The sequence below is a fragment of the Ranitomeya variabilis genome, chromosome 6 (genome assembly GCF_051348905.1).
Source record: "Ranitomeya variabilis isolate aRanVar5 chromosome 6, aRanVar5.hap1, whole genome shotgun sequence".
Lineage (NCBI taxonomy): Eukaryota > Metazoa > Chordata > Amphibia > Anura > Dendrobatidae > Ranitomeya > Ranitomeya variabilis.
This window is the reverse complement of record NC_135237.1, coordinates 542,710,599-542,726,572: the sequence shown is the minus strand read 5'-3', so window position 1 is coordinate 542,726,572 and position 15,974 is coordinate 542,710,599. Positions and strand designations below refer to the sequence as shown.

The 15,974-nt window shown below is 45.7% G+C and overlaps 2 protein-coding genes across 2 annotated transcripts; one reads left to right on the top strand and one right to left on the bottom strand.

Annotated features, from left to right (window-relative positions):
• Window positions 1–3,920: 3,920 nt before the first annotated feature.
• LOC143783030 (uncharacterized) lies at window positions 3,921–10,277 on the bottom strand. Its single transcript, XM_077271186.1, has 6 exons — window positions 8,022–10,277; window positions 7,858–7,932; window positions 7,664–7,750; window positions 7,349–7,565; window positions 7,096–7,255; window positions 3,921–6,984 (listed from the first exon to the last, which is right to left on the bottom strand). The coding sequence occupies exons 1-6, from the start codon at window positions 8,187–8,189 to the stop codon at window positions 5,985–5,987; spliced, it is 1,707 nt and encodes a 568-aa protein (XP_077127301.1). The 5' UTR covers window positions 8,190–10,277; the 3' UTR covers window positions 3,921–5,984.
• A 4,057-nt stretch (window positions 10,278–14,334) lies between these two features.
• LOC143782134 (uncharacterized) lies at window positions 14,335–15,710 on the top strand. The gene is made up of 5 exons (XM_077269258.1): window positions 14,335–14,780; window positions 14,870–14,944; window positions 15,052–15,138; window positions 15,237–15,453; window positions 15,547–15,710. The coding sequence occupies exons 1-5, from the start codon at window positions 14,592–14,594 to the stop codon at window positions 15,708–15,710; spliced, it is 732 nt and encodes a 243-aa protein (XP_077125373.1). The 5' UTR covers window positions 14,335–14,591.
• The last annotated feature ends 264 nt before the right edge of the window (window positions 15,711–15,974 follow it).

Genomic DNA, 15,974 nt, shown 5'->3' with positions numbered 1-15,974 from the left:
TGCATCTTAAGGGGTCAAATAGCTGAGACTGGAGCCAACGCCAATCTGTCATTTCTGCCCGTTTCCAGCTTTTTTTTTTTTTTTTTTTTAATATATTCTAAATTTCATCCATAAACAATGCTTCATCTGCAACTTTATGGAGCTCTTTTTTATGTTAATGTCCCTTTAATATGCAGCTCTCTGGGTTGATGAGCTGAGGAAAGTTCTCCTGGGCTCCCTGTGCTGGCTCCAGTATGTCGTTAACAGGGAAACTCCTGTGGTTTACTTGTTAAATAAGGTGTAACATTTACATCCCCATGTATTATGTATGAAGTGCTGTGTGCTTTGCAAAACGCCAACATTATAAACATGTCTGCTCCGGTATTCCTCCTGGAAGGTGGTGAAGCTCCGAGCATCTGCAAGTGAGACTCCAAATCTCCTCCACGGGTTCTTATCATGAAGAATAGAAAATATTTAAATTTTATGTGTATATATATATATATATATATAGAGAAAGCGAGAGAGAATTAGTAAAGGTAAACGGCATGATGGCGGGCCAGAGGTTATACACTGGGGTCAATGTGAGCATGCTTGTCTACTCTATCAAATACATGGTGAGTGCCTTGGAAGAGCAGGCGAGTCTCCCAGGCACCTTCCTCAATTCTTCTGTCCTTCCAATCCCGGGAGACATCGCAGATCTCTCTAGTGCTGCCACCACTGCATCCTTGTCTCTAGCCGCACCCATGGGTGAGTAAAAGCTGCTGGAGTTGTGAAGTAGACATGAGGGTCCCGAGAATCCAGTCAGGAGGCTGCGATTATTTAGGGGGCCTGATGTGACTGTTTTCTGGCGTCTGTATTTTTTATGGGGTTTGATCTGAGGTCTGTTAGCCTTTGAGATGTCTGTTCTGTATATGTTTGGGGGGTCGGGGAGAGAGGTCTGGTCTATATCTGCCTTTGCTTCTAAAGAGTCTATATTTAGAGGGTCCGGGTTTATTTGTTTAGTTTTGGTCTGTTTGGTGGGTCCAGTCTGTTATATTTCTGGCATCTGTTTAAGGGTCTGATATGGGGTCTGAGTTAGGAGTTACTTTTCTGAGATCTACTTATTTAGTCATCAGGTCTCTTTTTTGTGTGTGTGTGTGTCTAGTCTGACGTATCTATTTATTTTTTACATCCATTTTAGGGTCTGGTCTGGGCCTTCTCTGTTTGACGGTCTGGTCTGGGCCTTCTCTGTTTGACGGTCTGGGAATTCTGTGTATTACATTTCTATTATCTAATTAGGGTCTGTATAATGCGCCTGTTTTCTGGCATCGATTTTTTTGGTGTGGTTTCTATTAGCCATTAGGGGGTGTTGGTCCTGTATATCTATAGGGGGTCTGGCCTATGGAGGTCTATGTTTTGAAAGTAGAGTCCATGTTCAGTGGGTCTGGGGTCTGTATTTGTTCAGAGGGTCTCTATTACTTTTCTGGCATCCTATTATTTAGGGGTCTGCAATCTGTAAATTAATAGCGTTTTTTAGTAGGTATGAGTTCAGTATATGTTTAAGGGGCTCTGGTCTATGTCAGTCTTTGTTTAGGGATGTGTTGTTGACGGCGGCTCTGGTCTGGGTTATTTTGTTTAGAGGGTCTGGTCTGTGTTACTCTTTTGGTATCTATTTGGGGGTCTAGTCTTAGATATGTATTTGTGTGTCTGGAAAGGGTTCAGTATTACTTTTCTGACATTTAGGCTATGTGCACACGTCAGGATTCCGTGCAGAGATTCCCTGAACAAAACCGGACATTTTCTGCAAGAAATCCGCATGCGTTTTTCTCTCGCGGATTTTTTGCGTTTTTTTCCAGAGGTTCCCAATGCAATAATATAGTGGCAAATCTGCAAAAAATCCGCAAAATTAATGAACATGCTGCGTTTTTTACCGCAATGCGTTTTTTTTCACGGAAAAAAAGAAACATATGCACAAAAATTGCGGAATGCATTATAAATGATGGGATGCATATGTATGCGTTATTTAAGCGTTTTTATCGCGTTTTTATAGCGAAAAAACGCGAAAAATCCTGAAGGTGTGCACACAGCCATAGGGGTCGAGTCTGGTCTGTGTTACTCTTCTGGTATCTATTTGGGGGGTCTAGTCTTAGATCTGTAATTGTTTGTGGTTCTGGTCTGAGGTCTACATCCTTTTTCTGACATTTATTTCGGGGTTTGGGGGGAGACTATTTTTTTTTTAAGGTGTGATGGAGAGGATCATGTGCTCTCCTTGTGACTGACGCCAATTTTTGACGTGGCACCAGGCTCTATATAATTAAAACAAAATTTGTCAACACTTAATCCGCCATTTCCTGTAATCTCCTTGATGTCCTGTGTAAAATACAGTACACGGCGGCCATTTTACGCCTGGCATGGCTTTGTCTGTTACAGAAGATGCCTGTGGTCTGTGATGTGGAGGTTATACTTTCACATACCGTCCTGTGTTATCGCCACCAGGCACACGGTACACCCCGTGACCCCGACATGTCCCCATTTCTTCCACCTCCCTCCTCCACAGTAATATACAGAAGAAATCAATGGAGCTTCCACAACACATTTTACAGAACATGTGACAGAATTTGATTCCGCCATCACTGGACAAACAACCACTTATCTACCGGTTGTCAGGGTAACCAGTAATGGTGATTACAGGCCAAAGACATTAGACTATATCCCAGATGTTGGAGAGGTGATTTGCTAATGAGAAATGAAACTATTAAGTGTAGAAATGAAGCTGTCAGAGGAACATCGGGGGAAGGGGGGGGGGGCATTTAACGTTAGGCTGATTCTGGTCTTCGCTGACCATTTCTTTGTATGACTATTTAAAGGACGTCCCAGTCAGCAGTGATATTGTCATGAATACCATCTTTAATGTTACTGGGTCATCATCTACTGAGGTGTTTTTTTTGTTTTTTAGGAAAATTATTCTTCCAATTGATTTGTACTTAATCTAATTAGTTAAAAATGTACAAAAAAAATTTCAGATTCACCAGAATCCAATTTTTCAGGATTGGTTCTGCGCAAATGTTGCGCCATTTTGCTGGATTCTAAGCCCTAGAATGAGGCTTCTCTTGTTGGTCTTAGGCTACTTTCACACTAGCGTTAACTGCATTACGTTTCAAAACGTCTTTTTTCAGAAAAAACGCATCCAGCAAAACTTTTTGCTGGATGCGTTTTTTTCCCATAGACTTGTATTGGCGACGTATGGCGACGGATTGGCATACGTCGTGTACGTTTTACGACGGATGCGTCGAAATTTGGCGACACGTCGTCTCAAAAAAACGTAGATTGTAAGGCTAGTTTCACACTAGCGTTAACTGCATTACGTCGCAAATCCGTTTTTTGGCCGAAAAAACGGATGCGTCAAAAAAGTGAAAAACGGTGACAAACGTATGCCACGCATCCAGCATTTCGACGGATCCGTCGCAAATCCGCTAAACGTTTCCGTCGAAAATACTGGATGCGTTGCATACGTTGTATCCGTTTTACCATCCGTTGTATCCGTTTTTCCGACGGATCCGTTTTTAAAAGGGGAGGCTCCCAAAATTTGATTGGCTACTGGAAAATTTGAAAAACTATATAGTACTGTATTTACAGCCCATCTTTGTGGGTTTTAGTTTTGTGGCAGCGATGGAAGGTGTTCTTGGGAGGATTGCTAGTTTGGTTACCGACGTTATCTTTGAGACAAATCGCCTGGATATCATAGTGCGGGAGAAGGAGGCGGCAGCGGAAAGGCGTAGGATGCTTCTGCAGCAACGGAGACGAAGACGAATGTGGATTCATCCGATTAATCAACTACGGATGACCCGGGGTGTCCAGTCCACTCTGTACCTGGAGTTGCGGCACAATCCACACAAATTCCACAACTACGTGCGGATGAGGATTGAACATTTTGATTTTTTGCTTGCAAAACTGGAGGATGTCATCCGAAGACAGGATACAAGGATGAGGCTTGCCATCACACCGGCGGAGCGGCTGATGGTGACCCTGCGGTAAGCCTCTTTTTTTTATTTCATTGCTGATATTGAATGTTATATTACATGCTGCAGAAAATACTGCGCTGGCATATTGCGCACTATTTTCTGCAGCATGTAGTTTTGGTTTTCTTGGCGGACATTCAACTGCTTTATTTAAATGTCATTGCTGATATTGAATGTTAACAGACTGCAGAAAATACTGTGCTGAAATATTGCGTTGCATTTTCTGCAGTTTTTTTTTTTTTTGGTTTTTTTGGGTTTGATGACATGCAACTGCTTTTTTCCTGTCATTGGTCATTTTGAATGTTATATTACATGCTGCAGACAATACTGCGCTGACATATTGCGCACTATTTTCTGCAGCATGTAGTTTGTGTTTTCTTGGCGGACATTCAACTGCTTTATTTAAATGTCATTGCTCATATTGAATGTTAGATAACAGACTGCAGAAAATACTGCGCTGAAATATTGCGTTGCATTTTCTGCAGTTTTTTTTTTTTTGGGTTTTTTGGGTTTGATGACATGCAACTGCTTTTTTCCTGTCATTGGTCATTTTGAATGTTATATTACATGCTGCAGACAATACTGCGCTGACATATTGCGCACTATTTTCTGCAGCATGTAATTTGGGTTTTCTTGGCGGACATTCCACTGTTTTTTTACACCGGATTCATGCTGGTTTTATTGGGTCTCCTGTCATTTTAAAAAAAATTAACAGTGCCATATTATAAAAAATTGCACAGACAAACAATTTTTAACATTTTTTTTTTTTTTTTTTTTATAAAGTTTCCTAGCTACGGGTGAATCTATGACTTCGCTCCATTATCAGTTCAGGCTGGGCATTTCAACTATCTCTGGAATAGTGAAGGACACATGTCGGGCTGTTTGGACCACTTTGCAACCAGAGTATATCCCCCAACCATCCACGGAAATCTGGTTGCGAAGTGCTGAAGAGTTTCAGCAAATTTGCAATTTCCCTAATTGTGTGGGTGCAGTTGACGGGAAACACATAAGGATTGCGAAACCGGCAGGAACAGGATCGGAGTATTATAATTATAAGAAGTATTTCTCCATCGTCCTTATGGCTATTGCAGACGCCAACTGCAGGTTCCTTGCCGTGGACATTGGAGCGTATGGACGGTCCAATGATTCGCAAGTGTTTAAAAACTCTCCGATGGGTCGTTGCCTTTATGGAGAGAGCTACGATTTCCCGCCAGCCAGACCACTGCCAGGAACAAATGACCCAGCCCTGGAATATGTCTTTGTAGGTGATGAAGCCTTTCAACTGTCGCTGCACCTACTGAAACCGTACAGTAGCCGGAACTTAAACCATACCAAGCGGGTCTTTAATTACCGGCTTACTAGAGCACGAAGAGTAGTGGAGTGTTCCTTTGGCATATTGACGGCGAAGTGGCGAGTTCTGCTGACGGCTATCAAGCTGAAAACAACAACTATAGACGAGGTAGTTAAAGCCTGTGTGGTGCTCCACAACTTTGTCCTGTCAAAGGAGCCCGTTTCTTTGGATGATGAAGAGTTGGAGACCACCTTGTGGGACTACCGCAGCAGCTCGGTTCGCTCTACAAGTTCAGTTACAAGGATGAGGGACCAGTTTGCCGATTATTTTGTCTCACCTGTCGGGCGGATCCCGTGGCAAGACATGATTGTGTAACCTGTTTCCCATGTGTAACCTGTTTCCCATGTGTTTTGGTTATGTAAAAAAAGTGTTTCTGCCCCCCCCCCCCAAAAAAAGGCCCAAAAGCGTGGTTTTCTTGCTAGTAAAACCATTATGTTATACCCTTTACATGTCTGGTGTTTGTTTTTATTAAACCTTTTTTTATTATATTACCTTAATAAATCCACACACACACAAAGAGTAGAATTGTAATCAGAAATTTATTTTAACTCTTTTTTTTTTTTTTTTTTTTTTTGTTTTGCCAAAAAAATATATATATATTTTCCAACATTTTTATAGAAAAATTAGAACATTTTTTAGAATCTTATTTACACACTTTACAAATTTTCAAAGTGTTGGGTGGAGATATGAGAGGAGGATGTGCCGGAAGGTTGGACCACGTCGATAGGTGGGGAAACCCTACTTGTTTGGGGTGCAGTGGAAGTGGGGGTTAAACCAAGAGGCTGACCAGAGGGGGGTGGTGTTGGGGTAGGTGGAAGAGAAAAGTTCAGTAAGGAAAACATTGGGGAAGTAATTTGGTCTAGGGGCCGGGATTGTTGTGGGGACTGGGTCGGGTATTGTGACTGGGTAGGGTAGTGGGAGTGGCGTGGGGTTTGGTAATGGTGCTGGTGTGGGGATTGGAGCTGGGTTTGGTAATGCTGCTGGTGTGGGTATTGGGGCTGGGTTTGGTAATGGGGGGTATGGTGTGGAATTGGAGTGGAGGTGTGGTGAGGTGTGTGGGTCGATTCATTAATGGCCTGCAGTGCAGCATTATGGCAGGTATTCATTACCCGCATCTGTTGCTCAAAAGAAAGCTTCTCCATGCTCATGAGCATGGATTGGAAAAAAAGGTTGGCCGGATCGGGACTTACAGCTGAATGCAGCCTATCCAAGCGACTGCTGGTTTCCTGGCTTGTTTCACTGATGCGTGATTGCACCATGTTGAAACCAGCAGTCACTTGCTCTCCCAAAATTTTGAAAGAGCCTTGGAAGGATGCATTCAGGTGTAAGAACTCAGGAGCATAGCTCCTTTCCTGACCCCTCTGGCGCTGCCGCCACGAACCTAATGGTGGTGTCGAGGTGGCAGGATCAGAGGGGTGGGGTAAAGGGAACGCTAACTGTTCAGCATCAGATGCGAGCAATGAAGCCTGCAATAATGCTCCACTGCTTGGGGCGGATGAAGTGGAGGGGACAGAGGGGTCAGAGGAGAGGACAGAGGGGTCAGAGGAGGGGACAGAGGTGTGGGGCCTACCGACGTGGCCCTCAGTGGCGGACTCAGGAGGGATCGCTTCAGAGGGCGCAGAGGAAGATGCAGGCGCCCGGTGGCTGGAGAAGGTGCTGTGAAAGAAAAAACAAAAGAAATTAATACATTGGAATGAAAAAGCCCTGACTGAAAGCAAACTAAGTAGACAGGTTAACATGGTTATAATTGGGCTGTAGAATACTTACACTCTGCTCAGCATTGTTCGCCTCAGGAAGGAGAGGGCCTGGCCATATTTATATCTGCTCCTCTTCCTTCCTGCAGAGCCACTCGGGGCCTTCATCTCATCATTGAATTCCCTCTTAAAGCGATCCCTCAGTGACCGCCACCGCTTCCTAACCTTTCCAACTGTGAAGACAAGAATCAAAAGAAAAAACAAAAAATTGGTAAATGCAATACATTACAGTCAGCTCAAAACATCACTGGAAAGTGAATACTTACCTAGTTTGCTCTGCTGCTGAGGATGAAGGCTCTCCCGCCTTGGAAACAGGGTGCGACACACTTCGTCCCAGAGCCGACGGGTGACACCGGTATCTGCATGCCTGCGGTCAGCCATGTTCCACAGCGGCTCCCGCTCACGAACCTCCTCGATGAGACAGTCTACATCAATGTCATCATCATCATCATCCTCCTCTTCTGCGGGAGCACGCTGTGAAGCCTGTGTCAAAAAAAAAAAAAAGGAAAACAAACAAATTAGTACACTGAAATACTAAAGTACCAATAGAATCCCCCTCCCCCAAAAAAAAAAAAACTCACTGATGGCCGACCGTGGCGACGAGTCCGCCGACTCTGGGACTGTCTGGGAGAGCCTTCAGCGGCAGCAGCAGGAGCAGCAGCAGCAGCCTGAAATGAAGGAAACAAATTCTCAGTTAAGGTAGGCAGGTGTTTAGTAATCTGTTTTGTGTATGGTGCAGTGTGATGTGCGAAGCAACTGTTTCACCACTACTTACACTTGGTTCCTCCTCCACTTGCATCTCTCCACCCGTCTCGCCCCCTTCTGACAGCTCCTCATCTGATTCAGCTTCCTGTTGAAACATAATGTATGCATGTAGTTATCCATAAAAATTTAATTTAAAGAAATTTAAAAAAAAAAAAAAATTTTGTGTTAACTTACCGATACACGCTGTTGCTGTGGAGGAGGGCTGTCAGAAGAGGACATCGTTTTGTGGTCCTGGTGGGCAGCGGCTGTGTCCTGGTGGGCAGTGGCTGTGTCCTGGTGGGCAGCGGCTGTGTCCTGGTGGTTCTGTAAGTTAAAGACACACTTGCAATCTGCTCGACACATTGAAGTAGCAGATTGGGGTCTTCAAAACTTACTTCTAGCTCTTTAGCTGTGGTCCTGGTGGGCAGCGGCTGTGTCCTGGTGGGCAGTGGCTGTGTCCTGGTGGGCAGCGGCTGTGTCCTGGTGGGCAGCGGCTGTGTCCTGGTGGTTCTGTAAGTTAAAGACACACTTGCAATCTGCTCGACACATTGAAGTAGCAGATTGGGGTCTTCAAAACTTACTTCTAGCTCTTTAGCTGTGGTCCTGGTGGGCAGCGGCTGTGTCCTGGTGGGCAGTGGCTGTGTCCTGGTGGGCAGCGGCTGTGTCCTGGTGGGCAGCGGCTGTGTCCTGGTGGTTCTGTAAGTTAAAGACACACTTGCAATCTGCTCGACACATTGAAGTAGCAGATTGGGGTCTTCAAAACTTACTTCTAGCTCTTTAGCTGTGGTCCTGGTGGGCAGCGGCTGTGTCCTGGTGGGCAGTGGCTGTGTCCTGGTGGGCAGCGGCTGTGTCCTGGTGGGCAGCGGCTGTGTCCTGGTGGTTCTGTAAGTTAAAGACACACTTGCAATCTGCTCGACACATTGAAGTAGCAGATTGGGGTCTTCAAAACTTACTTCTAGCTCTTTAGCTGTGGTCCTGGTGGGCAGCGGCTGTGTCCTGGTGGGCAGTGGCTGTGTCCTGGTGGGCAGCGGCTGTGTCCTGGTGGGCAGCGGCTGTGTCCTGGTGGTTCTGTAAGTTAAAGACACACTTGCAATCTGCTCGACACATTGAAGTAGCAGATTGGGGTCTTCAAAACTTACTTCTAGCTCTTTAGCTGTGGTCCTGGTGGGCAGCGGCTGTGTCCTGGTGGGCAGTGGCTGTGTCCTGGTGGGCAGCGGCTGTGTCCTGGTGGGCAGCGGCTGTGTCCTGGTGGTTCTGTAAGTTAAAGACACACTTGCAATCTGCTCGACACATTGAAGTAGCAGATTGGGGTCTTCAAAACTTACTTCTAGCTCTTTAGCTGTGGTCCTGGTGGGCAGCGGCTGTGTCCTGGTGGGCAGTGGCTGTGTCCTGGTGGGCAGCGGCTGTGTCCTGGTGGGCAGCGGCTGTGTCCTGGTGGTTCTGTAAGTTAAAGACACACTTGCAATCTGCTCGACACATTGAAGTAGCAGATTGGGGTCTTCAAAACTTACTTCTAGCTCTTTAGCTGTGGTCCTGGTGGGCAGCGGCTGTGTCCTGGTGGGCAGTGGCTGTGTCCTGGTGGGCAGCGGCTGTGTCCTGGTGGGCAGCGGCTGTGTCCTGGTGGGCAGTGGCTGTGTCCTGGTGGGCAGCGGCTGTGTCCTGGTTTATCTGTTATATGTATAATGGATCTATAGTTAGACCACCCCCTGAACTAGGTAATGTTCAATGATAAACACCCTACTAAAATGATGTCAGAAATGTTCATACAGGTGAACACCAAAACCCCCCCAAAAAGTTGCACGTTATACCATTCATTTCCATGTCCCAAAAAACAAAATTTTTTAATGTTAACACCATGAAAAAATATATTTGACACATTTTATTTAAAATAAATAACCTCTCCCCCCCCAAAAAAAAAAAAAAAATACTTTACAGGTTAACCTTTATTAAAAAAAATGAGCCCTCAACCAACCCTGTATTGCATGTGTAACCATTGGTACATACACCAGTTTTAAATTTACCTTTATGAAATAATACTACGGACATTTTTTTAATAAACATTTTATTATAATTTTTTTTTTGCACTTTTTTTTTTAAAAATCACAAGGAGCTGACATGCTCTTTATTTTAAATACAAGTACTTCAACTGCAAATGGTTATAACTGTAATAAAAAAAAATTCAACACTTTTATTAAATAGAAAAACCCCACACTCACACATTCAAACCACAAGCTGCACACCGCTAGACTTTTTTAAAAAACACATCAGATTTAAAAAAAAAAAAAAAAAAATTAAACCACATGCTGCACAGACCACTATACAGTCAATACATCAGAAAAAGGCAAATAACCAATTATACAGCATGGACAAATGCACATGCCATCAACAAGACGCACACAAAAAACATGCATGGTATGTGTCCACATTCAGGATCGCATCAGAATTTGGGCAGGATTTCCCATCAGTATTTGTAAGCCAAAACCAGGAGTGTAAAAATTAGGTAAAGTATAATACGAAAACAGGCACACTTTTGCTTTTATCACCCACTCCTGGTTTTGGCGTACAAATACTGATGGAAAATCCTGACCACATCCTGATGCAATCCTGCACATGGACACATACCCTCCCACATGAACAGGCATAAAATTGGCAAAGGCATAATATGGTGCAGGCACATGGTACAAAAGCACACAGCCGTCCAAAAATGCACACATACACATGCACGCACATAGCTTTATGCAAATACACATATGTACAACAAAGGCAGAAAGGTGAAACCAATCAGAAGACGCATACACACACACACATACAAAAGGCTGACAATCCTTTGGCTGAAGCAGCAGGTCTTCACAGTGGCTGGCATCATGGTGGATCTGGACTCTAGCATGGCACTGGCTGGTGCAGGACGATGGCAGGCCTCAGGTTCTCTTCAGGTTTTAAGCTCTTGCTGTAGTCAGTAGTACCTCATACACACAGAAATGCACAGGCACACAGATGCACACTAAAATTGCAATACTCACACTGGCTATGGTGGCTGGAGTCTTGTAGCAGGATGTCTGGAGTCTTGTGGCAGGATGGCTGGAGTCTTGTGGCAGGATGGCTGGAGTCTTGTGGCAGGCTGGGGTCTTGTGGCAGGCTGGCTGGGGTCTTGTGCTTGGCTGGGGTCTTGTGGCAGGCTGGCTCTTGCTGGCAGGCTTCTTTGCTTCTCTGTGTCTTGCTGGCATATGTGGGGTTCAAGGCCCAGGCCAGGTTTATATAGATTTGGGGGTGTCTGGCCAATTGGCAACAAAATACTTCTTCTGAGCATGCTCAGTGTAAAAAAAACGTATTGCAGCGCTGCATTGCGTCGTACGACGTGTCCCGACGCATCCGTCGCTCATAGGCTTCCATTGCAGCCAACGACGTATGCCGCAGGATGCGTCGCGACACGTTTTTTAGGCGGAGACAAAAAACGTTACAATCTACGTTTTTTTGAGACGACGTGTCGCCAAATTTCGACGCATCCGTCGTAAAACGTACACGACGTATGCCAATCCGTCGCCATACGTCGCCAATACAAGTCTATGGGAAAAAAACGCATCCAGCAAAAAGTTTTGCTGGATGCGTTTTTTCTGAAAAAAGACGTTTTGAAACGTAATGCAGTTAACGCTAGTGTGAAAGTAGCCTAACGTTTTTTGTCTCCGCCTAAAAAACGTGTCGCGACGCATCCTGCGGCATACGTCGTTGGCTGCAATGGAAGCCTATGAGCGACGGATGCGTCGGGACACGTCGTACGACGCAATGCAGCGCTGCAATACGTTTTTTTTACACTGAGCATGCTCAGAAGAAGTATTTTGTTGCCAATTGGCCAGACACCCCCAAATCTATATAAACCTGGCCTGGGCCTTGAACCCCACATATGCCAGCAAGACACAGAGAAGCAAAGAAGCCTGCCAGCAAGAGCCAGCCTGCCACAAGACCCCAGCCAAGCACAAGACCCCAGCCAGCCTGTCACAAGACTGCAGCCAGCCTGCCACAAGACTCCAGCCATCCTGCCACAAGACTCCAGCCATCCTGCCACAAGACTCCAGACATCCTGCTACAAGACTCCAGCCACCATAGCCAGTGTGAGTATTGCAATTTTAGTGTGCATCTGTGTGCCTGTGCATTTCTGTGTGTATGAGGTACTACTGACTACAGCAAGAGCTTAAAACCTGAAGAGAACCTGAGGCCTGCCATCGTCCTGCACCAGCCAGTGCCATGCTAGAGTCCAGATCCACCATGATGCCAGCCACTGTGAAGACCTGCTGCTCCAGCCAAAGGATTGTCAGCCTTTTGTATGTGTGTGTGTGTGTATGCGTCTTCTGATTGGTTTCACCTTTCTGCCTTTGTTGTACATATGTGTATTTGCATAAAGCTATGTGCGTGCATGTGTATGTGTGCATTTTTGGACGGCTGTGTGCTTTTGTACCATGTGCCTGCACCATATTATGCCTTTGCCAATTTTATGCCTGTTCATGTGGGAGGGTATGTGTCCATGTGCAGGATTGCATCAGGATGTGGTCAGGATTTTCCATCAGTATTTGTACGCCAAAACCAGGAGTGGGTGATAAAAGCAAAAGTGTGCCTGTTTTCGTATTATACTTTACCTAATTTTTACACTCCTGGTTTTGGCTTACAAATACTGATGGGAAATCCTGCCCAAATTCTGATGCGATCCTGAATGTGGACACATACCATGCATGTTTTTTGTGTGCGTCTTGTTGATGGCATGTGCATTTGTCCATGCTGTATAATTGGTTATTTGCCTTTTTCTGATGTATTGACTGTATAGTGGTCTGTGCAGCATGTGGTTTAATTTTTTTTTTTTTTTTTTTAAATCTGATGTGTTTTTTAAAAAAGTCTAGCGGTGTGCAGCTTGTGGTTTGAATGTGTGAGTGTGGGGTTTTTCTATTTAATAAAAGTGTTGAATTTTTTTTTATTACAGTTATAACCATTTGCAGTTGAAGTACTTGTATTTAAAATAAAGAGCATGTCAGCTCCTTGTGATTTTTAAAAAAAAAAGTGCAAAAAAAAAATTATAATAAAATGTTTATTAAAAAAATGTCCGTAGTATTATTTCATAAAGGTAAATTTAAAACTGGTGTATGTACCAATGGTTACACATGCAATACAGGGTTGGTTGAGGGCTCATTTTTTTTAATAAAGGTTAACCTGTAAAGTATTTTTTTTTTTTTTTTGGGGGGGGAGAGGTTATTTATTTTAAATAAAATGTGTCAAATATATTTTTTCATGGTGTTAACATTAAAAAATTTTGTTTTTTGGGACATGGAAATGAATGGTATAACGTGCAACTTTTTGGGGGGGTTTTGGTGTTCACCTGTATGAACATTTCTGACATCATTTTAGTAGGGTGTTTATCATTGAACATTACCTAGTTCAGGGGGTGGTCTAACTATAGATCCATTATACATATAACAGATAAACCAGGACACAGCCGCTGCCCACCAGGACACAGCCACTGCCCACCAGGACACAGCCGCTGCCCACCAGGACACAGCCGCTGCCCACCAGGACACAGCCACTGCCCACCAGGACACAGCCGCTGCCCACCAGGACCACAGCTAAAGAGCTAGAAGTAAGTTTTGAAGACCCCAATCTGCTACTTCAATGTGTCGAGCAGATTGCAAGTGTGTCTTTAACTTACAGAACCACCAGGACACAGCCGCTGCCCACCAGGACACAGCCGCTGCCCACCAGGACACAGCCACTGCCCACCAGGACACAGCCGCTGCCCACCAGGACCACAGCTAAAGAGCTAGAAGTAAGTTTTGAAGACCCCAATCTGCTACTTCAATGTGTCGAGCAGATTGCAAGTGTGTCTTTAACTTACAGAACCACCAGGACACAGCCGCTGCCCACCAGGACACAGCCGCTGCCCACCAGGACACAGCCACTGCCCACCAGGACACAGCCGCTGCCCACCAGGACCACAGCTAAAGAGCTAGAAGTAAGTTTTGAAGACCCCAATCTGCTACTTCAATGTGTCGAGCAGATTGCAAGTGTGTCTTTAACTTACAGAACCACCAGGACACAGCCGCTGCCCACCAGGACACAGCCGCTGCCCACCAGGACACAGCCACTGCCCACCAGGACACAGCCGCTGCCCACCAGGACCACAGCTAAAGAGCTAGAAGTAAGTTTTGAAGACCCCAATCTGCTACTTCAATGTGTCGAGCAGATTGCAAGTGTGTCTTTAACTTACAGAACCACCAGGACACAGCCGCTGCCCACCAGGACACAGCCGCTGCCCACCAGGACACAGCCACTGCCCACCAGGACACAGCCGCTGCCCACCAGGACCACAGCTAAAGAGCTAGAAGTAAGTTTTGAAGACCCCAATCTGCTACTTCAATGTGTCGAGCAGATTGCAAGTGTGTCTTTAACTTACAGAACCACCAGGACACAGCCGCTGCCCACCAGGACACAGCCGCTGCCCACCAGGACACAGCCACTGCCCACCAGGACACAGCCGCTGCCCACCAGGACCACAGCTAAAGAGCTAGAAGTAAGTTTTGAAGACCCCAATCTGCTACTTCAATGTGTCGAGCAGATTGCAAGTGTGTCTTTAACTTACAGAACCACCAGGACACAGCCGCTGCCCACCAGGACACAGCCGCTGCCCACCAGGACACAGCCACTGCCCACCAGGACACAGCCGCTGCCCACCAGGACCACAGCTAAAGAGCTAGAAGTAAGTTTTGAAGACCCCAATCTGCTACTTCAATGTGTCGAGCAGATTGCAAGTGTGTCTTTAACTTACAGAACCACCAGGACACAGCCGCTGCCCACCAGGACACAGCCGCTGCCCACCAGGACACAGCCACTGCCCACCAGGACACAGCCGCTGCCCACCAGGACCACAAAACGATGTCCTCTTCTGACAGCCCTCCTCCACAGCAACAGCGTGTATCGGTAAGTTAACACAAAATTTTTTTTTTTTTTTAAATTTCTTTAAATTAAATTTTTATGGATAACTACATGCATACATTATGTTTCAACAGGAAGCTGAATCAGATGAGGAGCTGTCAGAAGGGGGCGAGACGGGTGGAGAGATGCAAGTGGAGGAGGAACCAAGTGTAAGTAGTGGTGAAACAGTTGCTTCGCACATCACACTGCACCATACACAAAACAGATTACTAAACACCTGCCTACCTTAACTGAGAATTTGTTTCCTTCATTTCAGGCTGCTGCTGCTGCTCCTGCTGCTGCCGCTGAAGGCTCTCCCAGACAGTCCCAGAGTCGGCGGACTCGTCGCCACGGTCGGCCATCAGTGAGTTTTTTTTTTTTTGGGGGAGGGGGATTCTATTGGTACTTTAGTATTTCAGTGTACTAATTTGTTTGTTTTCCTTTTTTTTTTTTTTGACACAGGCTTCACAGCGTGCTCCCGCAGAAGAGGAGGATGATGATGATGATGACATTGATGTAGACTGTCTCATCGAGGAGGTTCGTGAGCGGGAGCCGCTGTGGAACATGGCTGACCGCAGGCATGCAGATACCGGTGTCACCCGTCGGCTCTGGGACGAAGTGTGTCGCACCCTGTTTCCAAGGCGGGAGAGCCTTCATCCTCAGCAGCAGAGCAAACTAGGTAAGTATTCACTTTCCAGTGATGTTTTGAGCTGACTGTAATGTATTGCATTTACCAATTTTTTGTTTTTTCTTTTGATTCTTGTCTTCACAGTTGGAAAGGTTAGGAAGCGGTGGCGGTCACTGAGGGATCGCTTTAAGAGGGAATTCAATGATGAGATGAAGGCCCCGAGTGGCTCTGCAGGAAGGAAGAGGAGCAGATATAAATATGGCCAGGCCCTCTCCTTCCTGAGGCAAACAATGCTGAGCAGAGTGTAAGTATTCTACAGCCCAATTATAACCATGTTAACCTGTCTACTTAGTTTGCTTTCAGTCAGGGCTTTTTCATTCCAATGTATTAATTTCTTTTGTTTTTTCTTTCACAGCACCTTCTCCAGCCACCGGGCGCCTGCATCTTCCTCTGCGCCCTCTGAAGCGATCCCTCCTGAGTCCGCCACTGAGGGCCACGTCGGTAGGCCCCACACCTCTGTCCCCTCCTCTGACCCCTCTGTCCTCTCCTCTGACCCCTCTGTCCCCTCCACT